This window comes from Pieris brassicae, chromosome 11, assembly GCF_905147105.1.
Source record: "Pieris brassicae chromosome 11, ilPieBrab1.1, whole genome shotgun sequence".
Lineage (NCBI taxonomy): Eukaryota > Metazoa > Arthropoda > Insecta > Lepidoptera > Pieridae > Pieris > Pieris brassicae.
The window spans coordinates 10,802,976-10,822,933 of record NC_059675.1 but is presented as its reverse complement, the minus strand read 5'-3'; the positions used below and the strand labels follow the sequence as shown (position 1 = coordinate 10,822,933).

Sequence of the window (19,958 nt, the reverse complement as noted above, 5' to 3'; positions counted from 1 at the left end):
AAAAGCGCGGCAAATTCACAAAAAATAAGTATGGTATCCCTAAATGTTTGATTTATTTTATAGATTAAACTTTCTTGATACTTAATTTTATTTTATTATTTTTTACATTGATAGTAACTGTATTTCTATGAAATTAAATACTATACGTATTTAGTCTTTTACTATAGATACTTAAAATGACTAGCATTGCATGGAAAACTAAAAATATATTTATTATAAAACACAACTTTATTCGGAATAATCAAAATCAGAATCCAAAAAATAAATTTGCATAGATTCATCAGAGTCATTGCTGTTATCACTGTCTCTCACATTGATTATGAAACTTTCTAAATGTTCCCTGGAGGTAGTCTCAATACCTCATGACCATTGTGCTTTAAAATTTCGTAGGCTTCATACATTGGCTCTGGTTTATACGGTTTTACTAGTTCTGCTTTCGTATGGTACTCTTCAAATTGAATATTATTTAAAGTAAGCCATTCTCTTATCTCATGTTTGCGATTATGTGTCGTAGGGGCTTTATTTACTATAACAGATTTATATAATAGAATGGTAACTGGCGTTGTCCAAAACAATTACACTTGGCTCATTTAAATTGGGTAGAAGCTTATCTTCTAACCACTTATTGAAGTTGGCAGCATTAATATCATGGTGACAAATCAGCCATTTTTGATTTAGTGCTAAATAATAATAATGAGTTCGGCACAGGACCTTTCTCCGACCCTGCTTGTATAATTATGTACCTTTCTCCAGATGAAATATTTTCAATAGCACCACTTGTAGAGGGACCTTGCCCCGATTTTTTGGGCTTGTAGTTATGGACATAAGTTTCATCTAAATAAATAATTGGCTTTCGTTCTGCACGTTTCAACGAGATAGATCTTAAATAGTAACATCAGGCAGATATGTCATTGCGCTCAATTAACAAAGAACGATCATTTTTGTTTTTCTTAAATTCATAGCCATTAGCCAATAATATTCGGCGAAGAGTTTCCTGACATCCAGTAATTCCTATGCTTTCTCTTAGTTCCAGCAAAAGTGTTCTCAATGTTGGAACTTGTTTTCTAACAATATAATATTCATTAATCTTGTTGCGAATAGCATTCATGTTAAAATCGTTCAAATGAGACACTGTTGGTTTATGAGGTTGTTTTTTTCCAGGTGTATTCCAGACACCTGGATTTGTTGCCCCTTCTTTTTTTATTCTGTGTATTGATATTACACTTACACCTGGAAAAAACAATGAAAAGGTATTACCACACACATTTCATTTCAAATCTACTTGAAAAGTATTGAAAATTTTACCAGTGATGGAAAGTACTGGTTCTGGGATTTTATTCTATCTTTCTGATCTAAATCAGTGAGCTTACCAATAGTTCTCACTATTGCATCGACTCCTTCTACATCTCCAGATTTCCTGCGAAAGAAACGAAATATTCTATCAAATAAAACAAAGTTTAGGCTATTATACCTGTTAACTATTTGGAAAAAATATATAAGAGAAATAAAAATGAGTAATTGCATGAAGTATCAAGATAATAAATCATACTAACCTAAGAAATTCAACACCACACGTAAACAATCTTGTTTTGGTAGCATTCAGCCTTTTTTTTTGGAATTTGGATATCATGCAGAACAATATCTCTCAAACTCCACTTTTATATTTACTTATATTTACTATTTAAACACGTAAATGAAAATAAGAAGAAAATAAAACATAACGAATGTTTGACAACAGCCATATTGAGAAATTGACAATGACATTCTGTGTTGCCATCTGAAAGTTTTCAAATAATTCAATTATCTTCTTTCATTAGCCTCTATACTCCAGTCATTTAAGCTTAAATTAGGTAAGAATCAGACTTTAATTCTTCAATTGCAGTTACAACAAAAAGAACATTCGCATCATCTCTGGCTTGTTTTGTAGTAATATTTGCAGCTTGTAATGTTTCAATTAACATATTAATGAACATATCTTTGTTATTTCTATTTAATAAGATTTTTTCTTGAGTAACTGGTACAACAATTGTTTCATCGAAACTTCATACGTTTTTGAAAGTGCATAAGTTCTTCTCTGCTGCTCTTTAGCTTTTATTATTGAATATATATATAGATTTAGAGATAATAAAATATAATATAATAGTTGACAAATATTGATACTTCATCAACGTATGTAATATATGGCGCGTTTTCGACCGGAGGCACCGGTTGACCTGAAGTGATCCTGTGACCGCGCGAAAATTTAAACAATTCTACAATATTGATAAAAAATACAAATAGCAAAAAACCCATAGGAAATGAGACATTTACAAAAAAAGCGCAAAAAACCGATTATTGTGACCTTTGACCTTGAAATTTAATAGTTGCGTACACCCTACCATATGTAGGTTTTGAGACAACTTTCAGGGTGTCAATATACAAGTATTTACAGACTTACAGTTGGGTATCTCGAATTCCGAGGAGAACTTACTATAAAGACTGGACTAATATATATCGTAATAATACGAAACTTTACTCGGATCCCTTTGTTTCTTTGTTTACTTTTTCTCGCGTGTAGTTTTCCAACCTTCTACTTGAAACTGGCATAAAGTTAAAACTATTTCCATAATTTAAAAAAAAACTTTACTCGGCGATATAGATCTCATGCTCAATTTGAAGATCTCTAGACTGAGAATTGGGACAGACTTGCTCATAATTAACAATTACGAAAGTGTCGATATTATAATAAATAAATGATTATCCCTGTCTACTTTTTCAAAAGAATTACTTTACGGCATTAGTAGATATAGATTTATGTTCAGAGAGAAAGAAATGGTAACCTTTATTAAAACTTTATATTTATTATAGTATTGTAGTCACGATTTTTTTTACTTTAGTGGGACTAATACTATTATCCATGCAACCTTCAAATAAAAAGCTAAATTGTACATGATGCTTTCAACAATGTGTCATTATAGATTCCAAAACATAGGTAAAGTAATTATTTTAAGCTATGAGACATTATTATCATAACGTTATATTACTGGTTGAAAAGTAGTTACGTACTACACGATGGCGTAATTCGGCGGGAAACTGTAGTCTCCTTACTATAAAGTCAAAATTTAACTATACAGTTACAGTTTTAAATTTTCAATGGACATTAAATTTGTTTAATTAAACGAATAGTAACGATTGTTTGTATGCGTATTATCACTAACTGATGCGTTAATATATAATTATCATTATAATACAAAAATAGACCTGTTTATGTAGATATACATTTAAGAAATAAATAAATTTACTCATTTTTTAAGATGATAGTAATATCCCCTTAAACTATATACCATACCAGTGCCAAATACTTATACATTAGCAAATCGTGTTTATCAATTTCATTATCGCTGCTCGGTTTACAATAGCTATGACAATCGCTGTTACAACTTAGAGAAAAAAATATAGCACAGCTTGGCGATTGTATCTTAAAGTATAGGTTTAGAATTAGATCCTAGATGTCGTCGATCCTAGGCAGTCGTAGATGAGACATGCTCATTGGACAGCACTTGAATGACATCTTTTGAACACTACGTCATATTCTGGTATGTATATTAAGCGTTGGCATAAATCATTTATTGTCCTCGTATATTTTATAGTTTAAGAGGAACCAAATCATTTCATAAACTGTATCCTCAAAAGTTGGACCATTATTTTTGAAAGATTAAGGAAATAAAATGTTTATTTTGTCCACCATCAGCTTTTGTTATTTATATCGTGCATATATTTACAATAACTCAGTCGGGTATGAAGCTTAAGATAATTGAGCAAACGATTATAAAAGTACAAATAATGGCTATTTTCAAAGTTATTGACTAACGGCATTACAAGGGCAAGCTCGTGATTGTATGTAGGTCACTAAATTACTCGAACACGCAAATGTCTACCAAAATAGCACTATGCGATACACCCAAGCAAGATGTGAATAAACACCATTCGACGATTGCAGGAAGAATTCAATGTCATTAACGTTTTTAACTGAATTAGACAGAGCGAACGTGTATTAACAAAATCGATTACTATCATTTCACGTGGATATCTTATCGTAAAGTGTGGTGAGAACATTTAGATTAAAAAGTTAGTGACCACGAGGCACAGTCCACACATAATGTATCAAAGTAAAATAATAATTTATCTGAATAAATAGAAAACCAGCAGTCCTCGATAACACGCGGTGAGCGATACACGCGTTTGTGCGCTATTTTAAGTGAAATATATTTACGTGAGAAAAATATTGTGACCAAGTCACTAAGTAAGTATAATATAGTAAAAATATTGGTTAAAATAGTTTTCATATACATATATAGGACCAAAAAAAAATCTAGATATAACATTTAGAAAATATTGCAATTTGCTTTGCTATAAATAAACCTCCTCGAAGTAAAATCGACTACAAAAGCACCTTTTTATTGATTTTATGTAATACTTTTCTTGTAGCATTCAAAAATACAATTTCAAATGAGACACGGAAAGATTCCTGTTGTAGAAATAAGCGTTGTTTTGTCTAAGGTACAATGTCCTCTTCCTAGAACAATAAATTAAGTCCTGCGGAAGGAAACACATTAAATTTGTTTTTCATCAGAAATCATTTTTGTAGTTAATTCTTAATTATTTTATATGTTATAGACTTAGTCAAAAGACATCTGACCCATTGGAATGGGCTACTTTTTATACGTACACACATTTTGTAAAATGATTGTAATTTTTAATCACTGTGACAAATATTGCTGTTATATCAGATAAAATATTTTCGAGATCATGGATAGTAACTGATAATAATAATAAAGTAAATAATAATGGTAATTTTCATAAAAATAACCATTATTATTTAATTTAACTTTTATAGTGACTTTATGTTAATCGAAATAGAAACATGTCACAGGCGCCTTCTCAATATTATCAACCTTATCTAACATAGTAACATTTTATAGTATACATACTGCTATCAGTATTCAAAATATATATTTTTATGACAGAGAATTAAATGACTTAGCAGACGAGTTAAAAATTGTGATAGCATCAAGAACAATTATTATTGTGCCATACTTAAACATGCGGACATAGCATACCTTATTTTTTGGTAGAATGTTTTATGAGATGAAACTAACGGTCTACTACAGATTTTATATAGCAAGGCCTGTATCGTGCTTTAGTAGTTAAAATCTTTTTGTGGAGAAGAAACCCGCATCAGACAGTACCTAAAACAGTGTTATTACAGTTCATGTATCGAGCTAGCTTTTATATGCTGAAATATGAAAATGCTGTTAGAATAAGCTGATGGTTTATGCTTTCTCCATTTAGCTGTTCCTTACCCTGTATCTAAGTATAATATGATTTTGCGTTGCGAAATTCACTCTTTTAACATAATTGAAATAAAACCATAGTCAACGCAGTTTTACGTCAAAAGATTAAAGGTTATAAAGTTAAAGTTTACTGTTAAACATATGTATCCAGATCTTAGATGTACTTTCAAATATCGCCGACCAACTAGTTTTTTACTTATTTGTTTTATTATTCTTAAGATATTATATATATTATAATATTTTATAAGTAACCTAGCAACATGACGACCTCAAATACCTATATTATTTACAAGAAAATCTAACTTAATCACGTAATTGTCCAATGTTTTACTATTATATGTGTGACATAGCTAGTAGGTTTGAACAAACTGAACTGCGCATTATGTTTACGTAATTGATAATATTAATGTTGTCAGCTTTTAAACTGACACTTCTTGCCTTCCAAGTATTGCAATTGTATGCAGATAAAACATCGGAATTTCTTATTGCAATTATTTGAATACGACTTTGAAGAACCGTGTCAATTTGTTCGTTTTGGCTTGTAAAATTTTAAGTTATTCCATCTCATACAAATTTCATGGAATTGTCTGAACTTACTTTTATGAACAAACATATTTAGTTTATTAACAATTACAACTTATTAATAAATCTGCATGTTTTTATGTTATGGAAACACCTTACACATTCGATTATTATCTAAATTGCTAATTTAAATTGTTAATTGTAATCGTATGGCAAGTGCAGATTGCACACGTTGAGCTAAGAGTTCGTCGCCCTTTTATTTGCTAATTAAATCGATAAGTATATCTTAAAACGATTTATCTTATCATGTTGTGAAGGGTTGACAAGTATAATTATACATCCACATTGTCATCGCAAGGAGCAGTCAGTGAATGAGCAACTTCTGTGTATCGTATACTTACCCTTTTAGTACAACCTATAATTTTATCTAAATTAATAAAATAGTATTTAATCTAAATACGTCATATTTATTGAAGTTTTAATAGATAATCTAATTACCGGTAAATATAATAATATGGTCAGAAGCTGTAGATAATGAGAGTATTAATAATTCAATTATCTAAGAAATACAAAATATGCGCCGGCTAATGTTACTATTTATCATAAATAAAGTCGTATTAAAATAATTGCAATAATAATGCGTACTTATGTTTGGCAATTAACTTACTTTGATGGCTAAAGCGGCCTTGATCTAATACGTCTCATAATATATTTTACATGTACCTACCACAATAACTAAGAGTAATTACGAATGTTTACTATTTGAAGCGGTATAGCTTTAATGTTTCTGAAACTTTAAAGAGTTACACGTAAACAAAAATTTGGTTGATCATAAAAAAGAAAGAAATAGTACATATTATTTTTTCATTTACTTTCATACTTACATGTCTTGAAGGCAAACACTATTTTTTCATTTGCACGTAAAGTTTTATTAATTTATTATTTCAATATACCTAAAATAAGTGTTGGCTGAGTACAATTTAAATAAATATTGTAGCCATAATAAAAAGTAATCAGACTTTAATAATTAGTATGTAATCGTTGTTAGAAGTGTCACCAAGCAAATTATTATATTCTATATTATTGTACGACACTTTTATATAACAAGGCATACAATGCTATACACTGTGCCTTTGATTTCAATGTAAATATCGTGAAGTACGATTTATCGGTGATTTTCGTAACATGTGCCAATGAAAAAAATTCACAAATCACATAAATGATACTAATTGTTATTTCTCTAGGAAAGTAATAAAAAACCGCTTCAAAACGTTTTTAATAATCAATTATTTTATCAAAATATAGATGATATACTTATATCTTGATATAGGTATAACGCTAGATAAATTTTGTAGTTGGAAAGCACACATTGAAAAGTTACAAAACAAAATAGACAGTTTCGTTTTTGTGTTAAAACAACTAAGAGAAACTGTTAACCATGATACGGAATTAGCTGCTTATCATGCATATGTTTCATTAGATATGGAATTATAGTTTGGGGAAGTTCAGTCGAAGTTAATAGGGTATTTAAGGCTCAAAAGAAATGTATTAGAGCAATTTGTGGAGCAAACTGTATTGAAAGTTGCATACTTTTATTTAAGAAGCTCAAAATTTTATCTCTTCCCTGTATTTATATTTTAGAAATGTCCTTATTCGTGCACAGAAACATACATATTTTTAAGTCGAATGTAGAAGTCGAAGTAAGATGTAGACATGGGGAGAAATTGGCTGTGCCAAAAATCAATCTAGAACTGTTTAGGAAAAACACCTTTTGTATGGCTATTAAGGTTTACAATAATTTACCAAAAGAATTAAAAGATCTTCCGACTAGAGTCTTTAAAAATTGACTTGGTGTATTACTTATCGAAAAAATAAATAACTCAATACATTATTATTTGCGTGAAACACTGTAGTTTATATAAATTTAATAACATTTGTTATGATATGTACGATACAAATAATATAAGAATTGACCAATTAATATGACTAATAATGTAAAATGTAAAACTCCTTTAAAGACAAATTTGCGCGCTATTGTATGTGGCAGAATATGCGAACTTACTATTGTACCATATTCTTGCATTAAATTATTATTATTATCTATTCATGATTTAACAATACTTCGCGTGTATCTAATAATCATGATGTGTATTCGGAATGTCAACAAATAAAATGTTTATTCTGAATTATTTAATTTAATTTTAATGAAGATAACATTTATATTATTTAAGCAATAATTATTTATAATAATACAATAATTAAAAGATTATCATCGATTGCGTTGCTGGAAAGCTGCAGTTCTTATTAATTAATTAACATATATTTTTTAATTAGTAAGTACATTCTACGTAATAGTACTAAATTATTTTTTAGGAAAATTATTATTAAAACGCTTGGCAAACAAAATTTTGCTGGTTTTCGGTGGTATGGCGGCCATTTGGAACCATCCAAAAATTGGACATGGTGATTTTCGTAAATGGCTGCACGACGATCATTAACTGTGCAAAAATTAGCCTGGTACAAATGGTTGAAATTTTTTTACTACTACTTACTACTCTTATTTTTCTAATGGACTATCGGAAAATACTAGAATTTTTGTGGAACTAATCGTTTGACACTTGTTATTAATCCGACGAGTTCGACTAACGCCAGCGCGATTGGGCTGCCGGTACCAGCGTTATGACCATTATTTTTCTTCCTTTATTCATTGCGTAATAAGACCCCTGAAGAACCGCCATACTGGTTCAAATGACCCAATATTTTGTGTCACTCCCGGTCTATAAACAAAAAGGAGGTTTTAGTAATAGAAAAAGAAATATAGCCTATAAAATAGATAGTGATTTATTGCGTGACGCTTGTAGCAAAGAGATAATTCGATCAAGATAAAAAAGAGCCAATGAGAGAAACACCTAGTTTTTAAGGGATATTGCAAATAGAGCCTTAAGTATTTACACAAAACCAGTGGTGTAAGCGCTATAACCCTTGGTCTAAACCACAGATATCTGTATCTAGAAAATAATCAGCCTACGGGCCATCGACTCGGGCATCTCGGTTTCCTAGCGATGTTTTCCTTCACCATACGAGCGAGAGTTCGAATCTACCATCTCAGTGATGAGAGTCGAACGCTGAAGCCACAAGGCCAATACTAATCGTTAAAAATCTATTTTATTGTGACGTATAAAATGTCACTTATTTTTAAAAATTAATATTAATGTTATTCCATACGTAATTATTAAGTGTATATTTTTAATTTCCTGTCTACAATAGTCTAGTCAATTATTTAAAGTATTATAGTCGATAAGTGCTCAGAAAGAAATAAATAATAATGAGAAAGTAGAATATTTATAGGTAAATTCTGTGCTTCGTTTAATTATAATCATGGAATTGATGAAAGGCTTGAATACCTTGAATCAGAAGGGCAGAATTAATTTTATCAAGATTTTTTGCTATTACCAAGATATTGTTGAATTTATTACAAAAACTTGTTGCTGAGCTGATATCTTTCATGCTAACGTCATACTTTTATTTGGCTCCACGACAACTGACCTCAATAAAACTTGATGATCGTTTATTAGAGTACTTCCTTCTTCCTGTTTAATTTGGAATTTTACTTGCAAGACCAAACGGACCAAGAATATTTCGCATTCCCCGTTCATAACATACATTCCTATTTAATGACATATTTTACATATGTTTCTGTAAAAGTAAAGTTTTTTAACCAGATGCGAAATGGCGTAGCTATCACTGGCATGGCTATGTGCCTCCTAAACTGTTAAAACCATTTCGGGGGTTGTTAATTTATATTTTAAATAAACACTTAATTTATATTTTTAAATTTTGGATTACACACACAGCAAACTCATGCCGTTATATTGAGATATTTCTAAAGTTTGTTGACAGTATAATTTGATTATATTAATCGCTTCAATTAAGTCTATAAAGTTACTCTCGGCAGCTTGCGTCTCATTGATGTCTCATAAAGAATCAATTTAATATATGTAATACATTAGGTAATTAAGAATGTAGTATGTACGAGTCGATGGCCAACTTCGTCTGAGCCGACTTAAAACGCCGTTGCGTCCCCATTTTATTATGTATATATTATACAAGGTTTAATAGATATCATGTATTTATTTCAGACTGAAAATGACCCAGGAAAATAGTTTGGAAAATAGTGATAAAGATGAAAACGAAGATTGCAATGTCCATGGTAGTACAATCAAATTGAAACGGGAACTAGGATTATTCTCAGCTGTAAATTTAATACTTGGAGTAATGATAGGGTCTGGAATTTTTGTCTCTCCGGCTCTTGCTCTCAAATATTCTGGTTCTGTTGCTATGTGTCTTATAATTTGGACACTATCTGGAGTGATATCATTATTAGGTGGGTGTAGGTAAGAAATTTCTTTCTTAATAATTATAATACGAATTAAGTCTATAGCGCTGAAATTATAATTTATTAATGAGTACTAACAAAATTAGAAATAATATGCTTTTTAATGTAAATAACAATATTTATGCAACAGGAGCCCTGTCATTTGCTGAACTTGGTACACTTCTTGGGCAATCTGGAGCTGAATATTCATACTTTCGAGAAGCTTTCGGCAAAATGCATAAATTTTGGGGACCACTTCCTTCATTTATTTGTGCTTGGATTTATGTCATAATTTTACGACCAGCTGAAGTAGCTATAATTGTAATGACCTTTGCGGAATATGCCATTCAACCTTTTACGACGGATTTGGATCTGTATTTCAAGTCAATGGCTATTAAACTTACGTCTTTATCTGCACTATGTAAGTAATAATTTATCATCTAATTTGTTATTTTATTTTAATATAATATGTGAGTGCTATTCTGCTTAAAGACGCATTGCGCCCAGAATTGCCAAAACTACGTCTAACTAATAATTTGCAACACCCCTAACACATATTTAGACAATATCTTTATCTTCTCTAATATTATTAAAAATATCTTTTGAATTTAATGATAAATTTTACCTTTCTACCGGACCTTATTTATGTTGATAAGCGCATTTTTAAATAGGTTAGATCGAATGTAATTGCAATATTGTTATTTTTGAAAATCTCTCCCAAAACCTAATTCATTTATCCATTCCTAATGTCTTTTTACTATTGGGTTCGAAACCTAAAAATTAAATATTACTTTTGAAGCCTATGCTGCAACCTACGAAATATCACAAAAAGATGTTTGTATATTGTAACTATATATGCTAATTCATACCTAGACAAGAGTGTAAAACCTGCCATCACTTTAAATTACTCCTAATTAATCTATGTATTTGATTGAGGTTAGTTCCAGTTACATAGAGCTTAAAAACTTTTTTTATATTTTTACATGTCTATCGTCGTAAAACGACAAAAATACTAATATATACATGGAAAACATTTATTTTTATAAATACCTAAAATAATGATGCAAAGTAACGAAATACTTAAATTATGATACAATATTTTAAAGTTTTTTAACTTGCCTTCTAAAAAATAAAAAGAATTAAAAGCATAAGGGACCTTAACCTTTAGGGAATACCCAAGTAATGCTGTTAAATTCGACATTTCTCTAAATAATAGGTTGAGGAAAAAGTTTCTTCGCATTTTTTTATATAATTAGTTTATGTTTAGTATGTAGGTACCATTTTGTTCGATAACATTTGCCATCTTGTAGGTAGGGACATGATCCCATTGCTATAGAAATTTTGGGGCTTCTGATCAAAATACCGCGACAATGATATCCTCGTGATGTTAACCTGACACTGCCTATCAGGTCAGGACTATGCGGCGGATGCATTAACACTTCTCAGCCAAGCTCTCTTAATTTTTACTAAGTGACTAAAGATGTGTGAGGTCCAGCGTTATCATGATGAAAAACCACACCCCTTCTGTTGATAAATTCCGGTCGCTTTCCCTCAAATTCTTTCTTAAATCTCAGCAGTTGTTCGCAGTAGAGTTCAGAATCGATGGTCCTGCCTAGAAATAACAGCTCATAATGAATAATGACCTTCCAATCCCACCACACACACATCATCACCTTGTTGCGAGTAAACTCGGGTTTCGCCACAGTCTGTGAAGCCTGACCCGCCTTGACCACAACCTTTATCACTCGTTCTTGTCGTACGTGATCCACTTTTCATCACCAGTTATCGGCTTCTTCAAAAACGGTAATGAGTACACGGTTCATTAGGTTTCTTTCAGTGAGCTCGCGAGGTATCCAAATATCGAGCTTTTTTTGTGTACCCAGGTTTTTTCAAATGCGCCAAAACTCTATTGTGGTCAATTTCCAGTTTTTCAGCTACGTCGTAAATACTGATATGCCTATCTTGCTCCTGATCTTTCAAAAATGGCATCCATTTTATCCGTGATAGGGCGACCAGAGGCAGAGCGACGTGCATCTTTGACATCAAAATTACCGGATTGAAAATGCTTATACCAAATTTGTGCTACTCTCACAGACTAGGTCCACCGCAAAAATTTTCGCGGCTTGCGTTGCATTCTTACCTTTTTGTAGTAAAGCTTTATTATATATCTTGACATTTCTTGACTTGATAAAAATTAAAATTTTTTATAATTTGAATATAAACTTTTAATTAGTAGCCAAAGAGATTTTATTACCAGTTCATACATACTTATAGTATGCGAAAGGACTTTTTCCCAACCTAATATATTATTTACTGTTCCATAAGGAAATTCACGACATGCACAGAACAGATACATATAAGCGTATAATCAAAGGTGGGTTATAGACATTATATGAATAGTAAAATCGCCGCCCAAAAGCCCCCGTTGGGTCCCACTGAATTCGTTATCCATATTCCATAGATAATTTTACGGAACTGGGTACACACTTTTCACCAATATTTTTTCCATAACTCTCACACACTCGTTTCCCTTGCTAATTATTAACACTGCGGACCGGAGCAATCCAGGTCCTTGACTTGTATATGACCCCGAAAGGCGGCCGAGAGTTATCACACTGATAGTACCATAAACACAGTCACTGTATTATAACGCCTCGACGAATATGTACGACCGCCATGATATTGTCTCTGATGTGTTTAAGTGTCAGTTGTCAGTTTAGAAGAATCTGACATTTCAATTTAAAAATAAGAAATAACGGTAAAGCAAGCTTTTTCTATTGTATTTTATAAAAATTAAAAGAGATAAACTTAAGTGTTAATTTAGAACTATAGGCAATTACAAGTGTTATACGAATAAGATTTTCCTTAAAACTTCACATTCTGAAATTAGTCAACGATACAAAACCAATGGCATCCAACAAATTAACTGCAGTAAAATTAACCGAAGAATACAAAAGGGTGAGACAGCGTTGCATCGACACATGTAATACTATTGTTAATTTGAACTTAGACACTTCTAAAAATCAGGATAATAAATCAAACAAAAGTATATTGTATGCAGAAGGTCTCCAAACGGAAATAGAGAACTCAAACACAACTATTGTTTCGGACAAGAACTATCTTACTAGTCTTTATTTATCCGAGATGAGAAAAAAAACTGACCATCTGGATGAGTTAATTGCTTTTACTAAAGGTTCTATCAGCGATACCGCCCATGAAATTGAAAGGTATGTGCTAACTAGGTATAATTTAGTTTTAATAATAGACATGACATAACATTAAAATAAAGTTTTAACAAAAAACAATGTTTTTAGGTTAAAAGCATTAATAAGGCCTGCAAAGGAAGCTCTATCAAAACCACGAGGAGTATACAAAGATGTAACATCAGAGAATATTAACAAAGCAAAAGAAACATTTCGTGAAATGAAGAATGAATTAATGAGTCTCATACGATCACTCTTTCCTGATTTGTGTGAAAAAATTGTAGATACATTAGGTGTAAGTATTGCATATTATTTAAATTGATCACTGTTTAAATAACAGCACAAAATATGTTAAAATAAAATATCAAGAGTACTCATTAATTTTCATCAAAAGCATATGAAACATCTTTTCAATGTTATTTATAGATCTGGGTATGGTTGAAGACAAATTGATATTGTAAGCATCTTAATTTAGACTTATATTTTTTTAGCAACTCATGGAAGAAAGATTGAATGAAGAATCGAGTGGATACATTGAAATAACAGATGAAAACTATGTGGTTATTGAAATTTTAAAAGATATCTCTATTGTTTCTAAAAATCCTTATAATACAAATCAAGTTCAATTAGCTTACCAATGATAAACATTAGCATGAATAATAAAAAAGTTTTTTATAAAGTATAATATTATGTAATTTGTTGAATAAAAATGTATTTAAAGTTATTCCTGTGTATAATTAAATACTATTAAGGTTTTACTATTAACTTGTCTTGGTATTAATGGCACTACAATTGTTTGTCAACCATTTTTAAATTATGCCTTTCATTGCTATCCTGTACAATATGGTTGTAGACAATCCACTGCATTATTTTTAATTTAAGTCATCTGTATATTTCTATATGAGTTCCAATATTTATACTTATTGGTATAATGATAGTTTAAAATCATAATAAAATTTTGTTTCAGTTGTTATGACCTACATAAATATAACAAGTGTGAAACTGTTTGTTAAAGTGCAAAATGTGTTTGGTATGTTCAAAATTTTTGCTTGCCTCATTGTTATTGGAGGAGGAATTTATGTTATTGCAACTGGTGAGTATTGATATAAATGCAAACATACAATTTAGTACCTTGTAGTTTGTGTAAAAAAGGCTTCACTCTCTCTTTTATTTATTTGAGTTGTTGGAAAAAAGATTCTTAGGAAAGATTATCTGTGTAACTATAGATCAAATCTAATTATAAAGTTTTTTAAGGCAATAATGAATACCTTCAAAAAGGCTTTGAAGGTGACAAAATAACTGCAGGAGGTATTTCACTTGCTCTGTATTCAGGCCTATGGGCCTATGACGGATGGAGCAGCGTCACCGTCGTTACAGAAGAAATTATTAATCCAGCTGTGTTAGTATTTGTTTTATTATATTCATGAGGAATTTGCTACTCCATGTTATATTGTAATATTAAAAATAAGCTTTGAGTATACTTTTATCATTTGAAGGTTTATTTAAGATTTTAGAATAACAGTAATAAAAAAAAAACCTTAATGAGTACTTAACTTCAAAAAATTTACTGACGCAGATTTCATGAATAAGAGGGTTCACTGTCGCGAGCCTATCAATTACACTATTTGTATTTTTCACAGGAATGTCCCTCTCAGCATATCCATAGCAGTGCCTCTTATAACAGCACTCTACGTATTTATGAACGTAGCCTACATGTCTGCTCTAAGCTTCAGTGAGATGACTTCAGTCCCGGCTGTGGCTGTCGCGTTTGGTGATAGAGTTCTCGGTGCCGGTAGCTTCCTAATACCTCTCGGTGTTGCAATCGCAACATTTGGTTGTGCTATGAGCGTGCAGTTTGGAGTCACGAGGTGAGGTTCTAAACTGTAAAGACCATACTTCCAACTGTCTTCAGATGTCATTGTAACAGTTAGATCAGTTCTTTATCTGCCAAGGTTTAAACATGGAAGGTAAAGATATGAATAGGTATGTCTTATGATAAAAATTAACTTGAAAATGGCAACATATAAACTTTCATACCTCCATTTTTAAACAAATAATATTTTCCACTATCCACAATTAATCAATGTAACCTAGTCCAGCCATAAGTCATGTAATTTTATTAAAATTAATACCTATATACTTAATAAAGTCACAGCTAAAAGTAAAAAATATTCTATTCGAAATGGCCACCTTTGGCCTTCAAACAGTTTGGCCATGAATCTATGGATTAACGCACTGTTTCCAAGGGAAATTTCGCCACTGCTTGCTCCGAAGATTTTTGAAGAGACTCAATGTCGCCGTGTCGTTTAGAGCAGGCCATGCCCTCTATTACTGACCAAAATTTGAAGTCAAAGGGTTGAGGTCTGGGCTAGATGAGGGTCAGCTCTTATAAATTCCGGAACATTAGTTTCAAGCCAGGTTTGGGTAGTTCGTGCCTTGTGACCAGGTACAGAATCTTGCTGGAAAGTCCACGGTATATTTTTAAAAAGTGTTTTGCTGAGAGATTTCACAACATGATGCAAGACTGTATCTTGTTACACTTTGGCTGCAGTTTTCACTCCTTTTTCACAAAAAAGTTAGTTTTATGACTCCTTGATAAGACACGCCCCACCTAAACATCATTGACGGAGGATGATGACCACTTTTCACCGGTGTTTTTCACCTGCGTAACGCAACAGAAGGCGTTTTGATCGATCTTCTCTCTTTAATTGAATAGATTGTTTTAGGGCATGTCCTGTATATCGACGATAAGCACCGAGCTTCAGGTGTTGTTTTATAATACTTGACAGTCCTAGCTAGATTTTTTGCTTCCTAATAGGATTTCGACAAATTCTAGCTTTAACGGCAGCACTTGTAGTTTTAACAGCACGCGGCCGCCCCGATCTTTTGTGGTCTTCGACAAACGACTGTGTAGTTGCATCTGTTAATAGTACGATATACAAATATACGGCTAATACCAAGCTTTTGAAGTGTCTGGATCATGACCGACGGCTCTATACCCACTTTGTGTATGGCGATCTCTGCAATCCTATTTTCTTTAACACCCTATTCCATATTGTAATTTGATAATGAACACAAAACAATATATGAAACGGCGCAATATCGAAGGTTTTTTATGTAACAGTATTTATGGTCAGACTAGTTAGATAGGTACGTTTTTTGCAATTGTTCAATGTAATTATTAATGTCTTTACTAATTATTACAGGGTGTGTTACACGGCAGCTCGAGGTGGCCATATGATTGAAGCATTTTCTTTTGTTAATATAAAAAGACTGACTCCAGCGCCAGCTGTAGCCTTACAAGTAAGTGTTATGATATGAATGCCATAAGATTTTTAAAAATTCTCAAATAATTTTAAGATACAGTAACACTTCTTTACTGTTGCTTTCATAAAGAGAACTTATTAACTTTAAAGACTTTAGATAAACATTCAAGTCAAGAGTCCTAGTCAGTTACATTTATTAATGATTAACTTTCCATAAATATAATGTGAAAAAAAACTGACAATGGCTAAACAATAGTATATTTTATAGATTTATCCTCATTTAGTAATAAAATTTAGTTACATTCTATACACAATACACATTGAGAGTTACCAACTTAGCCATAGAATAAGTTAACAGGCAATCTTAAAAGTTAAATATTTATATTTAACCATATTTCTTTATTGATGTATTTTTATTTTGTTTTAGGCATTTATTACCACAATATTTATCATCGTCGGCAACATTGCAACATTGATACAGTTTGCAAGTTGGTTCTTATGGTTCTTCTACGGACTGGCTATGGTCGCGTTGCTGGTCCTAAGAAAGACGCATGGCCATTTGCCGCGGCCATACAGAGTACCAACATTAGTTCCTTGCTTCGTATTATTAGTTGCAATATTCCTTTCGGTGTTGCCAATAGTGCACGACCCGTCAATTAAATACTTAATGGCCATAGCATTTATAGTCATAGGAATCGGAATTTACACGCTATTTGTGTATTATAAGAAGACACCCACAAAATTATTAAGTAAGTAAATATATAAAAAAATAACTTAGTATATAAATCCTACATTTGACCTAAGCTCAGACATTATTTCAAAATAAAAAGTTCTTATATGTATAATAATTAACTAATATTTTTTATCAATTCTATTAAAAACTGAAAAACCACTAAAATAAGTGAAGTATTTTTTAATTTTTAGTCTTATTTTATAAGTGAATCCTATAAATATAAATTAAGTGCTCTTTAGCAAGAAACTAGAAGTAGATGACCAATGTTCAAAACCAAATACCAATATTTGGCTAAAATAGTGTTTTGTTTTTAGATAAATTTACATTCCTGGTACAAGTTCTATTTGAGAGTGTGCCACCCAACATTCCTGAAAATTATGAAGACTGAATACTATAAGTTGAATAATTTCACAGTATACTAAGCAACATATCTGTATTACCAGTAATTATCCAATACAAAATATCATATTTTTTTAATAAAGCATATTTAATTTTATTGTTTTATTTAATATTACCTGGTCCTCGACAACTTAATCTTCCACTTGTAATTCACCTTTTTTTCAATAATATGACACATTTCTTTGGTTATTTTGAGGTCATGTGTTGTTGATATTATTTAAAGAACACTTCAAAGTAATTGCTTTAATATTATACAGGATTATGAACTGTTGAACATGAGGATATTCCTGGATGGGCTATCCAACATGTTGCTTGAGCATAGATCACAGCTGGAATAATTCTGCTAACTAAATGTCTGCTAAGATAAATATCACGAGAGGTAACACAGATAACTCCCTCTGACTTGCACATAAATATTATGAGCATATATCCGGAGTAGTTGTTTCCTGGGCCAGGTGGGAGATGCCAACCCTTTTTAATAAATAAAGTCCTTTTTAGGAATTTAATACTCACCTGCTTTATTAATGAATTAAATAAATTGTGGCTCCATCTTTTGTTTATTCACTATCTATGGACTATTAAAATACATAATAATACTAATATACTATTAAAATTAATATACATACACATATATTAAAATACATATATATATAGAATTTATTGGTACTTTGAGGTATTCCCGTTAGGAGGTAATAGAAGGGACAATTTTCAATATTATTTTTTTAAAATTATTTATTTCTTCAAAAATTTATTTAAAAGAAATTATTAATTTAAATATCATTTTTATGTATTATAAAAACGTTTAAACCCTTCTTATTACCAATGTTAAAACAACAAATTCAAAAATGTGAGACGAAACGTATTTCAAAGTAGTTCAAAATTTTTACCATTAAAATAAAGTTACGTTATAAAACTTGGCTTTCAGGTTATTTAAAAAATTATTATTAAAAGCTTCATCGTTTACTTACCACTCCAACAATGCATAACAACTAGGAACTAATTTCAAACAAACTGAAAAAAATGAAGCAGGCAGAATTGCGTATTCGACCTAAACTTAAGGTCATTCTTTAAACTTAGCTTAAAAACAATTCTAATGTAATATAAAAAACAAAATTTTAAACTTAACTTTAAAAAATTATGTTGCGTTGTTGACTTACTTTGAAAAAAGCTTAAGAGTTTAAATTATGACAAAAAGTTACCCCTGTCGCGGAGTTAGAGTCGACGCCGCCAAAGGCCCGCGGCGAAAAAATTAACTAAAATTCACAAATAGGCAGAGATCCCAACTTGGGGGAATCAATATTGAGGGAGTAAATTTAATTAGCAGGTTACTTAGTTACGAGTTAATTAGCGATCAGAACTACGAGGTCGTAAAATTAATGTTACTGTTAATTCTAAATTATTGATTTATTGAACTACATAATATAAATAAAAGAGATTATTATTTATCGCCCTCGCTCTACTCGAGAATGCAAATTTTAATTTCGTAAATCTTTAATTAATCTAAAATAAATTTATGGGTAGGTAATTGAAGACAATTATGTTTTGAAATACGCTGATTCGATTATGAATACGCTTATAGAGGCCTATAAAGTGTACAAACTTATCTGACCCAGTGTCCGGCGATGGCATAGGGTCAAACCTAGTGTTGCCCTTAATGGAAAGTTGGCGGTTTTAAGGGTAACATTCTTTCACTGTTATTTATAAAAACAAGATTCCTTAAAACACTCGATAAACGTCGATTAAAATATTCTGTGGTAGAGATTTTTCAAGGAAAAGAAGGAATAACAGATTGAATAAGTGTGTGTTTTAGAGGAATCGTGTTTTTATACATATGAGCGTAAGTCTTAACATGAAGTAAAAAATAAACACAAATTTTAGTAATTATAGTTTCATATTATAATTGTAATCCATTAAACAATGTATTGCTGGAATTCCAGAAATTCCCGAACTCGAACCACAACAATCATCAGTTTCATCATCTGCAGAATCGCTACTTTTACTTTCACTGTCACTGTGCAAAGTTATGATAAATGGTTCATCTAAATCTCCATCTTTTTAAATATAATCGTTTTTAATTTTTTTACATGACCACAATATCTTTGGTATTCTTCAGCTGATATTGCATTA

The 19,958-nt window shown here is 31.1% G+C and overlaps 1 protein-coding gene across 4 annotated transcripts; it reads left to right on the top strand.

Moving 5' to 3' along the window:
• The first annotated feature begins 3,448 nt into the window (after window positions 1-3,448).
• On the top strand, window positions 3,449-17,928 carry LOC123716058 (b(0,+)-type amino acid transporter 1-like). 4 transcript variants are annotated; one of them, XM_045671559.1, is made up of 9 exons: window positions 3,449-3,575; window positions 9,995-10,239; window positions 10,382-10,651; window positions 14,401-14,526; window positions 14,688-14,832; window positions 15,074-15,301; window positions 16,640-16,736; window positions 17,127-17,448; window positions 17,747-17,928. In XM_045671559.1, exons 2-9 carry the CDS (start codon window positions 10,002-10,004, stop codon window positions 17,818-17,820), a joined length of 1,500 nt encoding a protein of 499 aa, XP_045527515.1. In that variant the 5' UTR covers window positions 3,449-3,575; window positions 9,995-10,001; the 3' UTR covers window positions 17,821-17,928. The 4 variants fall into 4 exon arrangements, with proteins under 4 accessions (XP_045527515.1, XP_045527514.1, XP_045527516.1 ...); XM_045671558.1 differs by lacking the exon at window positions 3,449-3,575 and adding an exon at window positions 4,069-4,282; XM_045671560.1 differs by lacking the exon at window positions 3,449-3,575 and having other exon boundaries at window positions 10,115-10,249.
• The last annotated feature ends 2,030 nt before the right edge of the window (window positions 17,929-19,958 follow it).

Coding starts and splice junctions, on each gene's coding strand:
- LOC123716058 (XM_045671559.1), top strand. CDS start 10,002: ATGACCCAGGAAAATAGTTTGGAAAATAGTGATAAAGATGAAAACGAA. Junction 10,652..14,400: donor TACGTCTTTATCTGCACTAT/GTAAGTAATAAT, acceptor ATTTTGTTTCAG/TTGTTATGACCTACATAAAT. Junction 14,833..15,073: donor GAAATTATTAATCCAGCTGT/GTTAGTATTTGT, acceptor TATTTTTCACAG/GAATGTCCCTCTCAGCATAT.